This window comes from Rhea pennata, chromosome 3 (genome assembly GCF_028389875.1).
Source record: "Rhea pennata isolate bPtePen1 chromosome 3, bPtePen1.pri, whole genome shotgun sequence".
Taxonomy (NCBI): Eukaryota; Metazoa; Chordata; class Aves; order Rheiformes; family Rheidae; genus Rhea; species Rhea pennata.
Genome location: NC_084665.1, coordinates 55988709 through 56012881, shown reverse-complemented (window position 1 = coordinate 56012881; position 24173 = coordinate 55988709). Strand labels below are relative to the sequence as shown.

General features: G+C 36.1%; 1 protein-coding gene across 1 annotated transcript in view; it reads right to left on the bottom strand.

The window, feature by feature from the left end:
* Window positions 1–24173, bottom strand: part of ADGB (androglobin) — a 131509-nt gene that overhangs the window by 5237 nt on the left and 102099 nt on the right. The window contains 6 exon segments of the mRNA XM_062573053.1: window positions 2200–2390; window positions 3920–4075; window positions 12276–12387; window positions 13507–13706; window positions 19507–19691; window positions 21449–21636. Coding sequence (XP_062429037.1) covers window positions 2200–2390; window positions 3920–4075; window positions 12276–12387; window positions 13507–13706; window positions 19507–19691; window positions 21449–21636 — 1032 coding nt within the window.

Sequence of the window (24173 nt, the reverse complement as noted above, 5' to 3'; positions counted from 1 at the left end):
ACCATCCATGACAACAGGAATACTATCAGTGAGCCATTGTGAGGGATGAGGAAGGGTGAAGGTAAACAAGGGAGGACTGTGTTGCATGTCATGGTCATACTCAAGGCGTATCTGGAGTAGGACTTTTTTTCTGAACTAATAACTTGTTAATATTAAACCTCAAATTTCTTTAGCAATATTTTGGAATCTTTCGTTATTTATTTTTAATGTGTTGTGTTGATGAGAAATAAACTGGCATCGGTAATTTATGTCAAGTGTCTATAGAGTATATGAATAACAACATCTAAGTTAACCTTTGTGAAGTGGTAGTTCAGTAAGATAGAAAGTAGGCAACACGTTTTTGAATTGTTTCACTCCTTTCATTGCATTTTGGCTATACTTAGTACACATCCCACATGAGACTGTGATGCTGCTGATAAGCCGAACACTGGAGTGTTGTATAAAACTCTGCCTGGGACAGGAATCAGGAAAGATGGTTGCCATAAACTCAGTTTGGCTACATGAAATACTTACACTAAGGATCATTGTGCAATGAACTGCTGAAAGGCATAATCTTTAGATTAGAACAAACAAAATCATGGAAGCAGGGCCTGTTCCCTCATAGTTGAATGTGTGGTCAGACTTCCTCTTGCAGCATCTCCTTAGGGAGATAGCATTTCCTGTCCTCCTAAGAGCTACTATAGCTTGGTGGTTTGGACTTCCTTCTGAGAAATGGGAGCTAGAGCTGCAGCCCCCTTCAGGCTTCAGTTATCTTTGATGCCAAAAGCAGGCATCACCATATTGCCACAAAATGCCTGTCTTTTTTAAAAGATGATCTGAGCTTGCTGGGCTTTCTCTTAATGGTTCAGACTGCCAGAATGAACAGAGGTACCAAGTGTCAGCTAAGAGTCAGGCGTCTAATTCCCAGAGACATAGGGCACATAACCCCTGAAATAAGCAGACATTTGGGGCAGGGAGATCAAGAAGAAAGGAAAGAGAAATTACTTAATTCAAACAGCAGACCCTTAAGTTAGATATCTGTTTTGTTAGATGATGGTTACATGTGGTTGCTGCAATTTCCTTGATGATAACTGTTTCAAAAAAATGCCACAGACATAAGAGGCTTTCAGGATGGAAGTTTTCAACAGCAATTCAAATGAATTTCTGAGCAAAAAAGGTAAACAGGGTGACAGAACCAGCATTTTGAAGAGACTCTTTACACATCAAAGAACTGTAATTTTCAGTCAATCCTTAGGACATCACGTTTGCATTTTCAGTCTCAGCACAGCCAATCAAAGCCGCAGGGTAAGACACCTCTCCTTAGATCAAAGTTTAATAGGGCGCTCGCAGAAAATTTCTGGAGCTTCAGATACACTGAACAGAAACAAGAAAATCCAGAAGTGGGAAGACCCATGACTGAGATTCATTTCTGAAAGTTAGTATACAAAAGACAAAATGCTTTTAAGCTGGACTAATGGTTATTGGTGATGGTGGTGTAAGGGGATGACTGTTAGATATACTCTAAGACCGTGTTTTTCTATTTTATTTTCCTTTTTTGCTAATGGTCTTCTTGTTCTGAATCTGCAGTTCAACCTTTTGCTTTGCTATAAATGACTTGTAGTATTTTTCCATCTTAAGCATGCCTAGTGTCAAAAACGATCCCAGTTGCAGCGGACACATCTGAATTAGTATTGCTTCTCCAGAACAGTGGGTTCATACAGAGAAGCATGTACAGGCTCAAGAGTACCTGATATCAAGCATGAATTTGGGAATCCTGGTTCCAGGGGATAATTTGAATGATGATATCGCCAAACACCAGTTCTTCTACAAAAGTCTTTCTAGCATGTTTGGAATGAAATACACTGGCATGTTTACAACCAGTGTATTTCTGGCTGGAAGCAGCTAAACAGTCAACGTGTCAACAGCAGCAGTTCTGCAGTTGTGTAGAGGTAGTGAGTTTTCTGAGGAAACACTTTTCTATTTATTGAAAAATCTAAGGTCTGGTGATGTAAAAAGGTCTGCAGTAGACGATCTGGATTCTTGCCCAAAATTTGTGGACACCAGCACTTCTGATTCTTTAAGCTGTGTAAAATTCCCTGCCTTCCACAGAGTAGTGAAAAGAACACCTGAAATCAGATCCATACTCTTTCAAATGCTCCTCCTTCACAACAGCTTCTGGACTGTGTAACGATGCTTCTGCAAAGACTAAGCTCTGCTTACCTTGACAGCTCTTCCTGGCTCTGCAGACTCCCATGCTTGTTTTATGGCTTTGATCTCAGCTGCTCTCTGTGTGTCCTTCTTCACTTCCAGAACTTCTGCCTCTCTCTGTTCACTAACTAGGCGTAAGGTCCAGTACGGTTTGCTTGGAGCAGCTTGCTGAAAGTGAGGTATGGTAAACATAAGCCAACTAAACGTATTTATTGGTCTATTACCACTATTTAGGATAAAGATATGTTTCTGAATCCTGGTAAGTTTCGTGAGAGACTTTACCACACATTACTAGCTACATAGGGGCTACTAGAGGCAAGGAAAATTACTTCACAGCATCCAGAAGCTCTTTAAGGTGTTTTGTTTAGATGCCTTTCCCCCTCACATACAGCATGCTACACACTCCCTGTTCTCAACTGTCTGTCTGAACAAGAGGAGTATTTTGTAGCCTTTTTTTCATGCAGTTGTGTTATCTTCCTGTCAAGGTTTCTTCCACAAGCTTTTTTACCATAACTCTTACTATTTTTAACTGGATTTCTTGTGTAGAAATACAACTTGCTCTGTCTTATGGAGCATAGGATTCTTTCTAATCACTTCCCAAATTCTCTAGACTATTTTGAGGCATGGCTTTCCCTGAAACATATGGTTTGAATAGTGCCTGATGTGTGGCAGACAATGCTGCTGACTGATGAATGAGATCTTGTGCTGCACACATCTTGGGGAAGTTTAGCATCTACAGAAGCTTAAAGACTAAGATTTGAAAGTAGAGAGCTCAGCTTTTAGTTGACACTAAAGGTAGGTATCTTTATCTTCAAGCATTGTCTCATCTTGAATCTTGCTTCTGTTGTAGTGGTAGAGTTAAGAACTCCCAAGAGCTGTCATCCCACCATGACAGCATAACACAGAATTGGAGCTGAAGGCAAAAATCTTACATGATCTGAAGTTGTATCACACTTTCATGGTGAACAGGCTAAACTACAGTAGCCCTGACTGCTCTGGAAGAAGGGCTAAGGCACTGTTTCAGAACTCTGTATGATCAGGTGTGCATGTTAATCATTATGAGGCTTGCAGGTTTAGTCAACCAAACAATTCAGTAGATTTCTTCATGAAAAGCTTTATGGAGATGACCTCCTCTTGAACTACCTCTCATGATGCAGCAAAAAACCCATCAAAAGCAATACCATTAAAGGAGAAATAAAGTTTCTTCTTTGCTTTCCATTTATCCATCTGCAGTCCATAAGGTCATTATTCCTTTTAATGCATATACAATAGCTTTTTGGTCAACCATATAACACTCAGACTATCCTACCACAGAGAAGAAGAATTTGCAAGCAGGTTGGTACCAATTTTTCTGCCACTGTATACCCACAAGCTAGTGACAATGGTAACACACTATAGATATATAAAATAGGAATTTCATCTCTCTGGATTCTTGTGAGAGTCCATACAGTGAACAACTGTAATGGGTCACCTGTAACTGTAACGGGTCACCTGTAAGGCAACTTAATATACCTGCATAGACAGAAACCAGATCTCAAAAAAGAAAAGACTGTGGTTTGCTTCACACTTAAGCACGGAAATGGGCACATTACATCTCTAAATGCATGATGTATGTTTTACATGTGTAGTTTAATGCTTCTCAGGTGTAAAACTAGACAGGTGGCAAAACAGAGCATAGAAAAACATACATTTCTTGGATTTGTTCTCACCTGAGATTCCGATCGAGATGCAGGTGATTCTTTATCTTTATTGCACTTTTCTTTTTCTGTTTTCTCAGTTACTTTATCTTTTGTCTTTCTGCATGATTTAGGAGTACTTGCACGTTTCTGTCCTTCAGCATAATCAAGCATTTGGGGGAAACTGTGTTCCTCATTCTTTTCCCCATGTACTATTCCTATGTAGTTAAAACGAATGATGAATTAGAGGATATCATCATCATCCGTAGGTATATTTCCCCATATAATATCCAGGGTGAAATAACAACACAAACCAGGCACATGGAAAGAAAAAGAATCAGTTAACTGTTGCTACTGTTAAGCACTACACTACAATTCATTACTGGACCAAGACAGAATTTGGGGACAGAAAAACTTTTAAAACCAGACTTTCAAGGTGGCCATATTTTGACATCCCTGTTTTTCTTAAATAGCACTCTACCTAAGAATGAACTGTGAGATTGCCACGATCCTTGCATTGTTGTCTTGTGTATGGGTCAGTCCAAAGAAGGCTGTAGGCCACAGAACCACAGTGTGAGTTTTAGTTTTTCTACACAGTCTGCATAAAATCTCTGTCAGTGCTATGCACCAAGGCAGGTGAGAAGCTCAAAGTAGGTAAAGCCAATGTTCTCTCTTGTCTCACAACTCAGTGAGCCCAAAAGCGTGAAGAGCAGAAGGGAAGATGCACCAAAAATGTAAGGAAGTGAAGGTAATGAAACATATTTGAGATTAGATAAATACCTAACTTAAGAAATTTGAAGTGATCAGTCTCAGAACAATCAGAACACATTTTGGATTAATTTTTTAATTAGTGCATGTACATGTTATATGTATGAGACATGCTAAAGATACTGAGAACTGACATTCCTAATACTTTTATTTTGCCTTGTCTTAGCTGGTGGGAACTGTTAGCAAGATTATTTGCATGACATGTTATTGTTTAAAAAAAGGAATAAATAAAGAAATCTGCAAGAGCATATAGCTTTAATAGCAAAAGAAGCACATCAGTTGAAACAACCTGGCCTGGACCCACAACACTACAAGAAAGATTAAAGATTTGAGTCAGAAATTGCAGTTTCACCAGAACTTCATATTGCTTGAAATGTTAAAGTAAATACTGAAAACCTACAGTCCGTACAAGCAAACAGGTGATTTCTCCTGGAAAAACAGGAAATGGGTGACTGGTTTAGAATCTGACATTAATTAAAATGCACCTTTCATTTAATGCTATGCTCTTCTAATCCCTCTTCACTTTTGTGCAAGACCTGATCCCAAGTTCACTGAAGATTTTCCACTATTTTTAATGAGCTTTGGATCAGATCTGCAATGTCATGCCTGGGGCTATATGAAAATATGAAATGGTAAATATAAAACATACACAAATATGTATTTATTTATAATCATATATAATACACATAACTATGATATACAGGTATTATATGTGCATTTTTATATAAATTATAAAAATTATTATTTTCAGCTCCTCATGCTATTTACATAATGTATAATGGCACTAATGTGCTAGTTTTAAATTGACTCAATGGTACAAAAGTATATATTAAAGAAAGAAAGTAAAAATTTAAGTCGTCTCCACAAATATTAAAGATAATAAAACAACTGTAGAGGAAATGCAAATATAAAATAAATACTGACGGCATTGCTTGAGGGTACAACATCATTACATAAATGGTTTTCCATTTAATTTCATATTATCATAGCATATTAGTACAATAAATCAGGCTTGTATGCATGCATTATTCAGTGAATTATTAATTTTTAAAGATAAAATATTTATTGTTTATGCAAACACTCAAGAGAATTCAGTGTCATTAGCGAAATGATATTAGACGAAAACCATCTATGTCATAGGATACCACAGACTTTGGCTGGCTTCTATAAGGACTTTATAACTCTATTTTTTAACATTTTGATGCTCTAGGCTTATCTACTTCTGGAAGTTAGTAAAGAGCAAGTGAACTTATGAAATGACAGGGCATAAGCCATTCTGCTTTAATTCCTGGTATGGAGGCTTAGAACAGGATTCAGTTCAGCTCTCTTAGCTGACAGCTGGCTTCCCCCAGCTGTCCTCCCTGCCTCAATAGAGAGGGCAGTCTCACCTGTTTTGGGATCAACCCCTGGAGATGACTGCAGTTTGCTAACACAGAATGCAGCCTACTCTAATGTGAGGGAGCCATGAGTAGTTCCTTCGGGCTTTTCCCAAGGCCAAAGCCAGGTAAATGCTTCATATCGGGATGTGATGAGGTAAAAAGAAAGGGAGAGAGATAATAAGGAAAGTAAAATGCCATGGCTGAATTCCAACTCAGAGCTTATGTACCAATCACTGCAAACTCTCTGTGGCAGTTGTTTTATATGGATGGCATCTAGGAAGGCTTGGGCATGGTGTCAGTTGGCACTGATGGCAAATAGTTGGTAGAAACTCTTAGAATTAACTTCTCCACAACCTCCCATTCATTTATTCAGAGATTCATTTATTCTAAAATCAGAAGGGACAGTGGTGATTGTCCAGTCTGATGTTCTTTGACAGGCTAAATAATTTCACCAAATGACTCCTATCTGTAATTCGTAACTTCAGACTGAGATAGAGCAAGTCTCTTTTTCAGAAAGACAGACAGCTACTCCTGATTTATGAAATTCAAATGACAGAGAATTCATGTCATTCATAGGTAGAATATAAATGAGTCTCCTGAAGTTTTCTTTGATAACATATGAAGCTCCCTTTATCTGAAATAGGCTCTAAGCATTTGGTAGGAATAGCCAGTAGGCAACAGAAATGCCTGTTATTTGGCCCACAAAAGACTTTCAGATTTGGCCAGTAGATGATAGAGAAGCTCCGAAGTTGCTTTACCCTCTTTGATTGCACTCTGAGAAAGATTCTGGATGAATAGCAACATTAAAAATCTTTTTAAAGCTAGGCTCATGCAGACACCAAAACTGCAGTAAAACTGCACCAGGATCGCAGTAAACCACCAATGTTGCTTCTGCAGTAGGGTGGGTTTAGAACATGACCTAGAGATCTTCACGTTGTAAAAATCTAGTACTGTCAGTCTTCCTTGATAACCTATTTTTTCCCTACTTCACACCACAGCAGACAAGTGATTACTTACTATGGAAAGGTAAGACTGTAAAGAGAAAAAGAGAGGGAGAATTGAACAGCTGATTAAACATCCCATGAAATCCTGCCTCTGGTAAGATACAGAAAATTCTCCTGTTTCAAACCTACTTCTTCTACTTAGGGTATGTATCCAATCTCCAGCTGCTCTCCTAGATGGACAGACAGCCTTTTCCTACCAACATCTAATACTCTTGGGTTGACTAAAGCAATACGTAAAATACATGTTACTGTCAGTGTTCAGCCCATACTGATGATTCAACTGGTTGTTACAGCTGCATATTAAAACACTTGAACTTACTAAAACAAAAGCAAAACCAAAAAGCCCCCAAAAGACAATGGCTGAAAATCATATACAGAAAACCAATCTTAAAATAGTTTTGTTTGCAAAAGTCAAATCTGAGTCAAATAACTCAGATTAGTTTTAGCAGTTGAAAGATTGTCTGTTAATTTTTCCTCTTTTGCACACGCATTGTAATCCAGGACTTATTTTTTACTTTTTTTTTCCATAAAAGAGTTGCCTCATTAACAGGCCCCAATGGAAAAAAAAATAAAAATAAAAATAAAATTGTAAAAATAACAACCTACCTGGCACTTTCTAATTCTTGTGCACTTGTTTTTTTCTGGTTAATGCCTTTTAAATGCTTTGCTTTTGCAATATACTATTTAACAAAACACTCAATGAGATCTCGTACTTAATAATTATGACTAAACATTAGTCATGATGTAACTTTTGTTAACATTTCCAGTTCTTCTTATCAAAAACAATTAATGCCAAACTGCAGTATTAAGGTTTTGAAAAAAGCGAAGACAAACAAAGACCAAAAAATACAAACTATCAGAACATCTATATGCTAGAGAGCTTACTTTCTTCAAAAATGTTCTTAATAATTAATTAGTATTATTTACAGCACTATATGTACTATGGGTCTTCATCAAAAAGGAGAGTAGTTTAAAAGACTTTGGTAAATGGTAATTTTAAAAAGGAAGATGTTTTTGCCATGGTTAGTTGGCTTTAATACAAAACTTACTCCAGGTGGCACTGTTGCCTTATGTGAAAAAGCAGTATCTGAAATGGTGAAGATTTACTGCAGGAATTTTCCACCTGGCTTACCGTAGCTTTCTTAAAAATCACATAGTGAGAGGGTGTCTTTTGGTTATGTACCAACATTGCTATTATATGAATTGTGTGTTTGAAAACTGGTGCTGACAGAACAGCCTTAAATGCTAAAGCTCAGTTTTCAAATTGTTTTCATTCACAATCGGAAAAAGATTCAATGATTAAAGGCTGTTTTGTTCCAAAATACCTAGTCTAAAATACCTGCTATCTATAGCAAGTATTCCAGATAAATATTACTATTAACAGGGTTATATAAAAATAAATGCTAAGTACTAAATACAATAAATATTAGTGTTTATACACTGGTTTTAAACACTGTTGGTGACCTGAGCAATCTGGTTTTTGTTCTATGCGAGGACAGTATATTGGTATCCTTGTAGAAACAGAAAGACCCAGTTAATGTGAAATGCAAAATGGATTTGGGTTACTTTGAAAAGCAGCAATTATGAGAGGATACAAATCTCAACGCTTAAAAAGAATCCCAAGGGAAGAGGGCTCCTTATCTCTGCCTGCTAGCTTGAGTCTGGCTGCCTATAAATGAGTCTAAGTACCAATTTAAATGGCGAAGGGAAACAGTGAACTGGAATGCTGTTATATTGAAGTGAACATGAAAATACTCGCACTGACAATGTTGACAAGCTTCAGTAATAACAGCTGAGAACTTGCAAAGAATCTTGTAATTTAGCTAACCTCAGGCCATAGCATAGTTACATGAAAGGATGTACACCAGCAGCATGACTGGTATGTTAAGTGCAAGGTAACCAATTCAGAAGTACAACACAATGTAACAGAATGTGTATTGCATAAAGTAGTTCATCATTAAAAGCAAAATGTGAATAAATGTACTCATCTAGGAAGCAAAGATGATCTTACAAAGAATGTAAATAATTAAAAGCTGATGAAGTAACTGCTTAAAAAATGTCTGTATACAGACCTGTAAGGCTACGTGACATAGCTCCTCAAATATTATGAAAACTGATTAGGGACTACAGTACACTAACAATACACATTTTTGTAAAGTTCTAGACCACTAGCTGAAAAAGGACTGGAAAAATCTCAAATACCACAGTCATCTGTAAAACAAGAAAACAAATAATGTATGTCAGCGATTATTGCTGATATATCTAACTTCAGTTATAGGGTAACTGAAATAAAAAATTGAAACCAGCCATTTTAAAAAAACTATCGCCTAAATAAAAGTGAGAAATTCCACTCATGAATAAAGATCAAATCTTCCTGAGCAAATTTGAGCATGCATATATTTCTGAGACAGGATAAAGCAAACAGTGACTAAGAAGAATTCAGTAGATACACCACATCCATTTTTACCAAAAGAATTCATGACATATTTCTCATTATCTCAGATATAACAGAAAAACAGAGTTATCAAACTTTAATATTAATGATACGGAAAATTTACTGAATGGTGGAAACACTATTTTAGGTTCTGCAGGGATCATCATCACCTGGGAGAAAGATTAAACTATTAACAAAAAACATGTCATAATTACCAAATTGATACACATAAATAATAACTACCTTACTGACTCCTTGGCACCCTAAACCTTTTATTTCATCCTCACCATCTTTGAGATCATCAGTGCTCTAACATCTTGAACTGCATGTTTATGTTATGCCTTTGCTTGACATTATGTCTGCCTTCCCTTAGCCCTTCTGCTAATTTTCTTGTCACGTTCTCACCTTCCACAGATCTCTCAGCTGTCGTGGGAGGTCACATGGAAGTCTATATTTAGCTTTATTTTTCCTCTTTGTATTTCTTTCTCTCTCCAATTTATTCCTTTCATGCACAAGGCTTCAGTAATAGCCCACAAATTACCCATTTTGCCATTTATGATCTGTCAGTTGTGATAACTAACAAATAATAAATCTAATCCTATTTAAATTGAGCCTGAAAACGTGTCTCCTTCAAACCAGTCTACCTACAGGTGTGTTCTGCCTTCTCTTACTGAGTGTAAACAAAACCTGATTTTGGCAAAACTCAACCATATACATATGCTTGCAATCTCCCCTACAACTCTTATCCTCGTCACTTTTGCCAGCGGTACCATTCATTACACCCACAAATTGAAAGTCATCTTTGATTCCTCTCTTTTCCCCTTCAACACAGCCTCTGATATATGCTGCTGACTGTTTCCAAATGCTTATAAAATATCTGACAGAGAAAACCTTCATCACTCAAGTCATCCTATGGATCTCACATCTTCTCTTTTCTTTCTGCTACTCAGATTTGCCCCTCTTGAGTCTACAGAACTTTCTACTCCACAGAATATGTGAACTCTTTCTTCTAGCTTCTCTGGTCCTTTGTAACTCTGCCTCCTCTTAGCTACTGTTTATTGTCATTGCTTCTAACACTTAATCTCTACTCTGCTCTAAACAAAAATAAAAGATCAGCGGGCATCCATAATTTGATGCAACCTGTCCCATTTGCACTCATGCAGATATTCGTAAGTGCCCACATCAACAAGCCAGGTATCAATCCACAATTTTTGAGGTCTAAATTCTGAAGCTACATATTATGTGACTGATATTGTCAGCTGTGATGACTAACGAATAATAAATCTAGTAGTACTTGAATTAAAACTGAATGCGTGAGTTTATGAGCAGAGTTTGATCCTGAAACAGTATATTATAATGACAGTGATATTTTAAATATATTAAGGAGAAGGCTAATGTGACCTGCAAGCAAATACAGTATATTTTTATTTACAAACACTTGTCAACAAGCAACTAGTCCTTCCACCAAGTATCTTCTATGTATCAGCTAACAGTGTAAATTGCTAACATGGAGTCTAGAAGTGCTGCATATATGAAGTGTGAAGTTTATTCTTACATGGCCTAACCAAACAGTTGAAATTTCATTGTTCTAGGGAACTTCTATTGCTTTGTGACTGCATTATGAATTTTGCTCAGTGACAAATTAATAGATTAAAATGGATCAGACTAAAGGGGACTTTTCTAAAACAAATACCTTAAGTACAATACATTTCTTTTCTGAGGTGTGCATGTGTGCATTTGTATGTGGAGAATCCTAAAAAATACTAGAAAAATCTCCAGAAACAAAAGATTCAAGCAGTAACTTCAAAAGTAAAAACATATTTAAAGGAGGTACAGAGATACAACAAACTTGATAGAACAGAGAAACCCTTAAAAAAACAATTTTGAGAGCAAATCACTGGTCTTCACAAATGCTACTGCCATTAAACCAAAATCAACTACTACAGCTTTAGAAGGCTTTAAGTTTGTAAGAATGACTAATAAATAACACTTTAGTATTAGAGTATGCTAAAGTATGAGAGATGCTCATAAGTTAATGTATTGACATGTACACACATTTCGTTACCATTTTCTCTAACCATTATGTGCATCTGTATTTAAGATCTAAATCTTTTTGTGCCAGCTCCACTGGTTACAGGAGAAGAAAATGTGGAACATTTATCTCATTTCTAAGATACTTACTAAAATCCTAATTATTTTTGATTTTTTTCCCTAACACTTAACAAAAAACTCTAAGAGAATCTGAAAAAAAAAGAAAAAAAATCTGTAATTTCTCTGACTCTTTCTGACTTTAATACACAGCTTATATTTGTGACCTTTCCCAGGCCTCCTGCCTGGATTCTTCTCACAGCAGCACAGAACTAACACACATATCGCAAAAGAACAGGACTTTTTTCCCTTCTGTTGGTGTATTTTCTTATATAATCAGCAGATACGTTTCTGTAGTTTCAGTAGCAACCTCTATATTTGGATGCAGTTGTCAGAACACTGTACGTTTATACTACACTTGCCAAGTCTTTCCGACTGTAGAAGCGGACTTGCATCTACATGTATTCTAGATGCCTTCCTAAAGCTAAGCCGTAAGAACCTCATGTACATTTTGCAGACCACATTCTGATTTCTGTCAGTTGTGAACTGAAGTTACAGAATCATGCAATCAAGCTTCAGTTCTATGAACCACAGAGTAAATAACCTCATTGCTTAATTATTTCACTTAAGCAGTGAATAACAAAAAATATATATATTGTGTTGTCTTGGCTTGCAGCAATGTAACAATTTTTTTAAAAAACTATAACACGACACACTTAATATACTTAGAGTGACATACCTTTGATTTCATTTTTCTCCATTTCTTTCAGTTCCTGAACAAACAGAATCTCACTCTCAGTAAGTGGCCAGCTATTATATAACACCAATGCTTGTATAATATACTCGTGAGACTGTAAAACAAAACGCAACATGTTAATACGCTGGTGACATAACAATTACAGTAAGCATTCAAAAGTCCTATAGGTTAGCAAACTGCTAGCTACTGAACTCAGCAAATGAAAAATGAAATTAATTCACTAGCTTTCACACTGCAGTATTCACAAGAAGCTTAACAACACAGCGTTAATGTCACAGTATTTTATTTTAATTCTTGTAGATTGTTGCAACCACATTCCTGTAAAGATGTTCATGTAATTTTTTCCTAGATACGTGGTGCGCTGAGATAAAGCCTCTGTCTTAGACGTTAAGACCTACTATCGGGCTTAGAGCACCAAAGCTGGTGCTCAATTCTGACTACATTTGCAATGGAGTAATAGGGTCAGTAGGTTATTTTTATACATTATGTACACTGAACAGGAAATGACTCCAACAGTCTTTTTAAAAATTGGTTTTCCACTCTAAAGCTAGTTCTAAGTCAGAGGAACACACCCCTGAAAGTTATATGTAAATAATCAATCATTTTTTCCTTGGAATATTTTTTGAAATTGATCTCAATTCGCAGGAAAAATCACAGTTATATATAATTAATATATAAATAATAGTAGGTGAAGTCAAGGGAAATATATGATTTTGATGTCACTCTCTAAGAAATTGTGGGCTCAAGTAGAAGACTTTTTGTGTGTTACATTAAGCAATTGGCTAAACAGACTGGCAATAGATATTTCTCTAGTAAAACTATTAAAGTTGGCATTCTCTTACCTTAATATTTCAAGGACCACTCACCCTGAAGCATTGTAAGTTCAAAGTCTATTCAAAGTTATTATTGATGCTTTTTAGCCCTTAGATGAAAATTATGTTAAACTTGAGTTGGACTTGGCAAATGAAGAACATTCAAAGATTCTCGATTTGAAAATAAAAATGTACCTATGACCACTTGTTAGTTGGTTATTCATATAGGCATATCACTTGACCTCCATTGTCCCATTCAGAAGCTGCTAATGATCTTAATTTTGGATTCCTTTTTCCTCTTGTCTCAGAATAGCAGAATTACGCATTTATTAAAAAAATTATCAATACTCTTTCATCACTTCCCCCCCCCCCCCAAATCCCTATGATATGCAGTCTCTTACCAGTTGTGGACTTTAAACTTTCTTTTCAAAGCTTACCAGAATAAAAGATTCATCTTCTAATATAGCTGGATCTTCTTGTACAAATCCTGGCCTTATAGAAGATTTGGTACTCTTCGGAGATGGAATAAAACCTTTCTTTTTGAATCCTCCAGTTTCTGATTCCTTCCTTGTGCTGTTTTGAATAAGCTGGCCTCTGCTTGCTGCAAGAAGATAAAAATATCAGTCTTCAGTTTCCAGTAAGTCTATGAACTATTAGCATGAGCCAAACAATGCCAGCAGAAACTATAAGAAAAAAGTATTATTATAATAAATTTTCTCATGCTGATATGCTTACGAAATTCCTGTTAAAATTTTGCTCATACTAAATACTACCCTAATTTTTTCTGCATACAAATCACAAATCTCTTCAAACTAAATAACAAAAAATTTGAAAGACCATACATATAATTGTTGCTACTGTTCATAAAGTATATAAAATAATTTCCATAAAATCCACATTTTCTTCCTAGTTAGCACCACAGCACCTGCTATATATCTCATAATATAGATAGTCTTTTCGTCTGCATAATTGGTCTTCTGTGGAACTCTTCTAATTTAATAAAATCTGTATATGTATGGAAGAAGGGAAGAGGGGCAATTGCCAGTTCTGAATCTCTATCCTTACAGGAGTCTTCTAGGTCGGTTCAACACAAGGATCATTTCTGGCTAAAGTTTTAAAAAAATGATGTTGAAAAGAGCTCTAGAACTAACGTTATTTGTGATTTATCATTTATAAAGTTATACCATTGTCTTTCAAGGAGGGTATTAATGTGGAAAAGCTGTGAAGCTAGAATAGTGCTAAAGATGGGCTATAACAGAAGTATTAGTCAAGAGATATTAAACTTGTGTTCAGTCACAAGAAAGGAAAACCATTAAAGGGAAAGTAAGACTGGGTCATTCTTTCTTAGGCTAGCAAGCACAACATTGTTGTGGAATCTGTAATGATCTGTGTGGCTGGCCATATGTATGTGGATATTGTATACATGTTTCATGTATGTACCTATTGGGAATATCTGCTCAGCCTTGCTCGTTGGACCTGGGGGCTTGGAGCTAAAGCAGTCGCACCTCAATTAGACTACTGGATTCAGGAAGCCCTAACAATATAGATCATCATTCCTAATATGATCCAATATGATATTATAATATCTAATATCATTATCTTTGATACTGGTGAACCTGAATGGTTATAGGAGAAAGAAAGAGAATTCTAAAAGTAAACATTGAATAAGGAAAAAAAAAAAAAAGCAGCTTCACCAGAGATACAGTAACAACAACTTGACCGTCAACTGAGAATGAGATGTATTTTTGATTTTACTGAGGACAGAAGGCTTTACTTTTCCCAAGTCTTACTCTAGAAGCAAAGGATGGATGCTACCGTATCACTGCAACACTTCAGAATAAAAATGGACAGTTTCATGTGTGTTAAGGAGATGTTCTGGGAAGTCTGCGAGAGTTGAGAGGGCTATTAGGCCAGGTTAAGCAAATTTGATGGGAGGCGTGTCAGTGTATCAATGCCAAATCAAAGGCTGAGTGTTCAGCTAGAAACTTCAATGGAATCAGGAGACATTATTTCTTAAGGAAGTCAAATGCCACAGACTACTTAGTATGTAGTTTCTTTCTTCTCTGTAAGAGAGTGGTTCCTATTTCCTAAGAAAAAGAAAATTTCTAGGAGTTGGGAAGTGAGATTTAGAGATGTTTCTCTGAGATGCCTCCAACATGCAACTTTCAAGAGATGGTTCATTCAAGATGTCTCAAAGTCCTAATTACAAATTGTACAGGAAAATTTGGGAAAATTTTGAGGAGACAGGCGATGGAAGCTAGCCAGACCGTTTCATGAGAAAAAAGGAGCATCAACAAGGCATGCTGACTCATAGCCATGGTCACACATCTGGGCTCGTGTCAGTGTGGTACTACACCTGGGCTTTGAATCAAGATTGTCGATGAGCTCAATATGTGTACTGCACATGTGTACACTACACAAAATCCTCTTATAGTGCCTCCCCAACCATTCCTTGCCGTGGACCGACACTCACTGGTGCCTTGGATTCCCCTGCGCCTTTATTGTCTCAATAGGAAAAACTTCTGGGGAACCCCTGCTTAGACGTAGAGGTAATAAATGCTCAGTATTGACCATAGTGTCTGCCCCTGCTGGGGTTGAGGCAGTGTCCTCACCTCATCCTCATACAAACCCTAAATTGTTCTTCTGCATGATATTCAAAATTTTTTGCATCTGAACCATAGGTCCCTGTGGTAAGGAGGCCTGAGGAAAAGGGCACTGCAAAAATGCAGAATACCACTAAGCCATTTTTGCCTGGGGACTTGAAGGCAATACTCTGTTCTTTCTAAGCTATTTTTTGGGTGGATGTTGTTGTGGACAAGCTGTGCCTGAGCCAGCCTATGTCTGTGGAAGACTTTCTCACTCAAGAAGCTCTGCTGAGCTTTCCAGATACCAGCTACCCTCCCAGACTATGAAGGTGAGAGGAGACATAACCCATAGTGATTAGATTATCAAGTTCTTCATCAGAGGGAACCACAATCATGCAACTGTCATTCAAGAGAATTGCACTTGGATACGGAAGAAACTGACATTATTTGGAGATCAGTATCTTTCATGTTCCTCTGCATCTGAGTGAACACCTTCTGCAAAGAAACAACTCAGATTCCAAGTGGAAGAATAATTCCACATACAGCCTTTTGCCAACCAAGTAATTGGTCTCTAGGGTAACATTTATGATACCTTCATGGAAGTTTCTGATGAGCAGGAATTTCTCAAAACCTGTTTAAGCACTGTTATCAAGGGACAGTGCGGAGAATTCACATGAAGTAGCTTTAAAGCAGTGCGTCCAATGAAATGTATTCCCTCTTGTAGTCAACAGAGAGAGATAAACTCCTCTCAAGGAGGACTGGATTCTAGGTATTAGGAGCTCTAAAATGCCCTCTGGAGGAGCCTACTTTATCCCTCAAGGAAAGAGGGATTTAAGGGATCTTATCTTCATTAGGCTATAATTTGCTTTCATGAATACCTCACTATCCTTCTCTTCTCTCTCTCTCTCTGAAGAGTATAAGCATTTAAGAATTCTGTAGTGGTTTGCTCAGAGGATGAACCTGCCATAAAGATAACTCAGTTCCGAAAGGTGGAATCCTGTGCAAGACTGTTATTCTGCCCTTGCTGGAAAGAAGACTTACTAAAGAAGTTTCCCCAAATGCGTACATAAGCACAGTAATAGTTCTAGCAATTGTCACCAGGTGGTGCTGTAACACCAAATCGCTTTTCTTACGGCATACATAAATATTCAATCTTGGTTTTCCTAAGCAAGGATCTGACTAAAAGGACTCTGTAAGCAATAGCGGAATTCATCTCTGCCTTGACTTTAGATTCATGTAAGTGTCCAAACGAGAACTATATACTTTGAAACTTTGAAACTGAGTTGTTTCAGGCTGATATTATGAAAAAAAAAAAAAAAAAAAAAAGGATTATGAGGCTGCTGTCGCCCATCTCTGCTGTCCCTATATCAACAAGTCACACTTGCAGCATTTCAGTATGTTTGTCCTTCACTGACAAGCTAGTGTTTAGGGCCCAAGTCATATGCTACATTTCCGTGTAAGTAAATTCAGATATTCAGCATCAGTTGGCCGAATGTAATTGGTGAGAAATAAAAGACATTTATAAAACAGCTCTGCTGAAGATGAATTAACACGTTGTGGGTAGGAAAGGTGGATAATGTTTTATTGATGCACAATAGATGCTTACACAATCATGTCATTTAAGACTACTTCTGCCAACATACTAGTTAATTTGGTACTGTGGTGCAGTGATCATCTATGAATATGCTTATTTAGTGAAAATACACATTTTAGAAACTAACTAGCTACTGACAGTATGAACCTTGTTGCATTAGCTATTCTATAAATCCCCATCTAAATTTGGTGTAAGTATTTTATGGAGGTTCCTGTATTATTATTGTACAAAGCATAATTTCCAAACATTTCTGACAAGAGCAAAGAAACATGCTTTTACAATGGTTTAAAATGCACCTACAGATGAGAAAAGTCTAATATTTGTGTCTGATTTTATGTAAACTTTCCAAGGATTCTTTGGGAGAGCTACACTGGCAGAGACAAAATTTCCCTCTTAGTCATTCTGACACACTCGCTCCCTTCCACCCTCTACTGGAACCCACTTCCCTTCCCTTTTGTCTGATAGTACTTTTTAATTTACTTCAGTCTTCAGGCCATGAACTTTACCAACAAGCTAGGTTACCGAATGTTTCTTCTTTTTGCTGAGAGTAACTTGGCAATTTATTTCAAGTATCTGTGATGCTGACTCTAATCGGGGCCATCCTGCTTCTGTTTTCACCAGTCTGTTGTTAAACTTATTAATCCATTCCCATATTCTAGTAACAGTAACCAAAACTAGCTATTGATCATGGCTATCATGGTAACTCAGTGACATAGACTTTAAAGCTTCTCTACCTCTTCTATTAAAAGGACACTGTCATTTAAGAATTATAGTTTAAGAACATGGTCTCTGCAGCATTTAATTTTGTTTTTTGGGAGATAACAAGGTATATTTAAAGCAGGAATCATATCATTTTATAGACACAACAAAATTAGATAATTTTTCCATGCAACATTGGAAATTTGTAAAAACAACCATTTTCTAAACATCATGTTAGAGAACTACACAGCTCAAAATAGTGGAGGTGAATGCACAAAATATGATCCTATTTTGAGCTTTAGCAAAGCAACAATTCAATATTTGAATGATGTGTCTTTGCCTCAAGTTCTGAATATGCTCAAACACAGGCAGATACTCATTGATTTATAGAAGTCTCATTGTTTAAAAGTCTTCATATAAGGACTTATGACTTTAATATCTTACAATATCAATGCTTTGTGGTGTCCATGGACAGTACAGTATCTCACTTGCTTATAAACTACTGCTTTACTTCAGCAGATCTGGAATGCCTATGAAAAATACACATTTTCAAAATGAAGCTAGATGGACTTTGAAAAAATTTCAAAACTTCAAAATTGGATACAATCTTATAAGTGAAATGGAAATGGCTTGATTAAGAAATGAAATTATAGAAAAGTGGAAAACAAATTAAGACTATACAAAGACATTAAAACTGGACAGCAGCTTCACCCAAAGTCTATTAGTTAAAGGAAGTAGAAGGTACTCGATTTTTCATTGAAAATGACTAGAGCACATCAGTGATGAATGTGGAAATTTTCCCTAGAATCATATACCTCATTTAACTGTACTCCTGTATTTGCTATCATAAAGAGATGGCAATACCCTAATAGGCATTTCTGAGTTTGGTAAGTCTGCAGCAATTAGCTGTTCCTTCACTGTTTTCTATTTCTATAAATAACACTGTGAGGCTGTAGGAGAGGTAGAAACAAAACCAGAAAGTTTTGCTGAAAGATAAACACTGTATCATTATTCAAGAATCTGCTGCTAAAAGGGATGATGTTCAAGACTGTTCATTTAAACTGTTGGGTTCTTCTTTGAATTATCTACCATGTCCCACAGTTTGGAAATCAATGTATTAACAGAGAAAAACCACCTGTACTTCAAGATGAAACAGATAAAGACAAGAAACTATATTTCAGTCCACAAGTACAGGAAAGCATATGCATGAAATATTCAGAAATGACAAGCTACTTCAGCTTTCCACACAACTGTATTCAATTACAGAACAAGACTAAAAGTCAGGGGTAGAAAATAAGGCTGGACACTTTATTTCCATCAGTCTTTTTGGTACCTCTCCTCATTGCTGAGGAGCCAAGGATTCCTTTTTAAAGAATGCAGCTGATTTCCTCCAATCACAAGGAGATGAGGGATTTTATGGAAACAAAAGGTGAAATATATTTTTCTGTGATTACCTAAAATCACTGTAAGAATGTATAACCCTTAAGTGAATAAAAGTATCAAATACAGAATAAAATACTTACATGAGGAACTCGAAAGCCTTTCATTACTCAGGAAATTAAAAGCAGGGATGACTGCATGTCCCTTTCCAGTAACACTCACAATTTCTTCCTCATTATCTAGGACTTGTAGTTTAATGAACACATCAGATTTAGAGGTTTGTACCTGCACAGTAGCAATATGTGATGTTGTGGCTTTTACTGAATACCTAAAGAGGAAGAAAAAAATGTAGGAAAACAATCAGCTATAGCAGAGTGTTCTTTTTCAGAAAAATACCTAAACATACGCTGACTTGGAAGCACACTTAAAATTAAGTTTGTAGTTAACTGTTTTCCTGCAATGTGATGGGCTAGATTTTCCCTACTGGCATTTAGTGCTGTGAATCCATGATCAGTATAAGCATCGTTTGCTGTAAATAAAAGTGTGATCCTGTTGTTTTCATTTTTTGCTCTCTTACTATATGTCTAGATGCACATTCTCCTTCATGCTGTACTAGTATTTTCTGAAAAATATGGAAAGTCAGATCAGGGAATAGATGCAATTAAAAAGTAACTCAGCAAAGGAAAAAAGAAGGATTTGCTTTCAAAAGTGTAGAGCTGTCTCATTTGATGACTGCTATTACTCTGGTCAACTTAAAATATTGTTGACTTAAAAGATTGCAAAATTAAAGTCTCAGGGTTAAATTCAAAGAATATTTTTATCGTCATTTATAATTTTATGCATTAGTTGAGGTTTTAGAAAAACTCTAAGTATGGAAGTTTCTTTTTCTTTAACTTCAAATTGTTAGACTAACCTCAGTTAGCAAACAAACAAGCAAATAAATGATAAAAAAACCCTGTCACCTTGACTTTAGGACATCTTGAGGCAAAAATATAAATATATTTTAAAGTAAAATTCTTAAAAGACTGTTGACAACTGAAGGAGAAAAAAAACAAGGAAGAGTCATAGTTTACAGAATTTCAGTGTATGTGTTGTATTTCCATTTCAAATTTTCTTCACTGCAGTGAACCTGATTCTTCATGTTGAATAGACTTTATCCTGGGAATAATACATTGATGGATGAATACTGATTTAAGTTGTCATAACACTACTCTTCCAGCAATCATGGCAAAATGTTAGAGACATAGCCTTCAAGATACATATGTGATCAGCTTTAAGTGCAGGACCTGTTCTGGTACAGTGTGCAGTCCTTTTGTATAAAAACTTTAAAAAGCATAGTAGTTTTCATTAGCATAGTAGCATAGTACCATGCAAGAGCTTGCACAGTACTGTGAGATTAACTTTGTATTTAAGCAATAAAACATTAGCAATTAATGTTGAATAAGGGTTTCTATAACTTCTGAAGGTCAGTTACTCAGCTAGAATAAACTGACTACAGTAAATGTCAATCAATTAAAAAAGGACTAGGAACATTAAATCATCATGTTCTTATTAAATATGTTCTCCTAAAACAATCTGCATGCTACAAAAAAAAATTATAAAGTTCATGATTAAAGTAAGTTTTTCTGCCAATACTGCATGATGAAAATTGGTCTGATCAATCGGGAGAAATAAGTGTTACACTTCTTGATTTTATTTCTAGCTTTGTCTGACTAGCTGGAAAATGCATCAAACTCCATGCCACCATCTCCCCATCTACAAAGTAGCTGTTTTACTACATGTTTAATTCTCCAAAGTACTATGGAATTTCAGTAACTGAAGTATGGATTAGTTTTCAAAAATGAAGCTATAGAAATGCAGAACATCATTGTTATTATGACTTTAAAGCTACAGTCTGTGTACTTCATTAAGCAATGGCAGTATTTCACAAAATTACACGTTTATTTATGAAAGTGATGAACTTAATATTGAACACCCAATGGCCCTGGAAATTCAAATGTCTGTTTTAACACCTTCCTCTTCTAAGAATATTGAGGTGATACATACAAAAATACCCAATGTAGTTATTCTCCTTTCAATATTTACCTGAATATTATATGCTTGCTATTGGGTATGTAATAGTCTTTAATTTCTTTAGTAGAATAGAAGTTGTTTACAGCCTCCCGAGAGAGGAAAGGGAGTGGACTATGGGAACCAATGAGCCGGAGCCTCCATCTCCCAGATGCCATAGATAAGTCACCAGTATGTGCTTCAGCCATAAAAGTGTATCCTTTCTGAAAACAGAAAATAAGTCATTTTCACTAGGAAATAACACTGCACAAAATGACTACACGCAGCATACTTTTTGTCCATAACAAAATGTGCTTCATAAGCAAGAATCTCATAGCTCTCTTAATGTCTTATTTACAAGGCACCTCTTATTACAGCAATTTATGTTTGGCAAAAATTTACATAGCAAGTTGAATAAACCTCATGTAACTTCGAAGTTGGCCTGATCTTTAGTGTGTGTCTGTGATGCAATCAGACAAACTATTGAGGTCCCTTCCTAACTAAATTATTTTATGATTATAAATCATTTAATAAAGTCTAATTTATCAAATATTAATGTGTCTTTTATTCAGGCATGTGCAATATTCTATTCTGAAAAGTTTTCTTATAACATGATGAAGTTCAATAAAAGTAAAAATGTATTTATTCAGTCGGTGTTCTTACTTGGTACCTCATACTACTGTACAAAGAGCTCCTACATAAATCACACCTATATACCTCTGGGTTCTGCAACATTACTATACTTTTCTTGTAAAACCACTAGCAATAGTAGCAATCAAATTCATTTTCTTTTGTTACGATATTTTTTGCTCTTCTTGATATCACACTAAAAATGTGTCATAGTAGTAATACTAATCGTAGATATAATGAAGAAAGAATTCATTATGAAGGACTTTTCATAAGCCAAGAACTTTAGGTCCAAGCTCAGAGCCAGCCACACCAAACTTACACTTTACTGTTGCTGATCAAACAGCAGTGAGTTATACTTCCCAAAGACATTCTCCAGAAGTTGGGCTTTAGGGATCTTCTGTGTAAAGGTAATTATCATACCACATTGTTGCCAAAAAAAGAAGACAACACATTATATCAGTGTAAAATAAAGTAAAAATCATAGGAAACACTTTGGTTGCCCTAAATCGGAAAAGAATTTTCAGTTTTCAGGGGTACCTGTTGAAGGTTAAATTGGGGGAAAAAAATCAAAAGGCAAACCGAATCTGAAGTAGTAAGACTGGAGTTAAGACTTGTCTAGTGAAAAAGAGAAGAAGAAATATAAAGTCAAATATGAGAATCAAAAAGATGAGTCAAACAATTTGTTGAATGTAATGAGAAGAGATATATACAAAAGATATATAAATCATGACAAAGCTCAGATTTCTGTGAGCCATATCAAACATGACAAATGTAGAAGTTGTCTTCACTGACATTAAAGGTAGGGTTTTTAAACTGAATTTTTATATTCTTAAAGTAGTGACTTTCTTGTATGACACAATAAGCTGCAGAGCGCTCTTACTTATGCACAAATGCAAATTAAATATTCAAAAATACAAATACTATAAATAAAATATTTAGTAGAATTAAAAAATTCTGGTCTTGTGTCAGCAAATTTAGCACAGTTAATCTCCAGAGGATTGTATCACCCATTGAATGCTATGATTTTGACTGAAAAAGGAAAAAGTTGTTGTTGATGGTGAAGATTAAAATGAGTGTTCTTCAAACTACTTCAGGCCTTAGGTTTCTTGTTTCCCCCACTAGTACTCCAAAAGATCTTCATATCATATGTTGGCTCCTTAATTGTCCATATTTTCCAGCTGCCTTGAATTGTTTGCATAATTAGGATTGCTTTTTCCACTGGAACTAGGCAAAAAGACTCAGCTCTTTTCAGCTCTTGGAAATCAGAAAGAGGTTGCTCCAAGGAACAACATCCCTTTCTCCACTTCTGCAATAACAACTTTTAAAGTGTGATTTTTAAAAAAATGCTCCCCTGCTGCCTAAATCTATTCCTATTGCGGCTGATGAGAATATAACCATTAAATTCAAATGGAATAAAGTGAAAAGCACGATTGAACACTTTTGAAAGGCCACCCTGCATTAAGTCCCTGCTGGGACTTATTTCCCAGATGCAAAGTCTCAGTGTTGCAAACACCTTCCCTTCAGTTACTGGACTTCAGATCGTTACCCCTTCTCAGTCAGCACTGCAGAGGAGTGCTTTATTGTCTGTCCTCTCACTCCTGAATACTGACAGACAAGAATAAAACACCCTGCAGTGCCAAACAGACTGACACAAATCAGTTCCAAAAGGCTACTGAAAAGGGGAGGTGCACCACATGAGCTCATCAAATTGAAAATAACTGAACCTGTGACTTGCTCCAGAATACTAACAGTACAAGCTAGGAGACATTTTCCCTATCAGGTGGAGAGAAAGATGACCATGAAGAGACAGAAAAAGGGATTTTGGGACAGGATACCAAAAAGGGAGTTCCTATCAACCCTAAGGTGCAGGAGGTATGTTATATCTAGGAAGAGCATTACTTCATTAATTTATTATTGAGAAATTATGAGAACTGAGGAACAGTTGTGTTCATCAGTCAAAAACATCCTCTATGGTTTTGCTAAAAGAATTACTTAGAAAGGCTAACCTGTTTCTGCCTATACACCAAATATAAGAAAGAGCTGTGTTGTAAAATGCTGATGCATCATACTTTGAAACTGTGTAAGGATTTTGAAATGCAAAATGAGAAAAAGGAACAGTCAAGTACTTAAA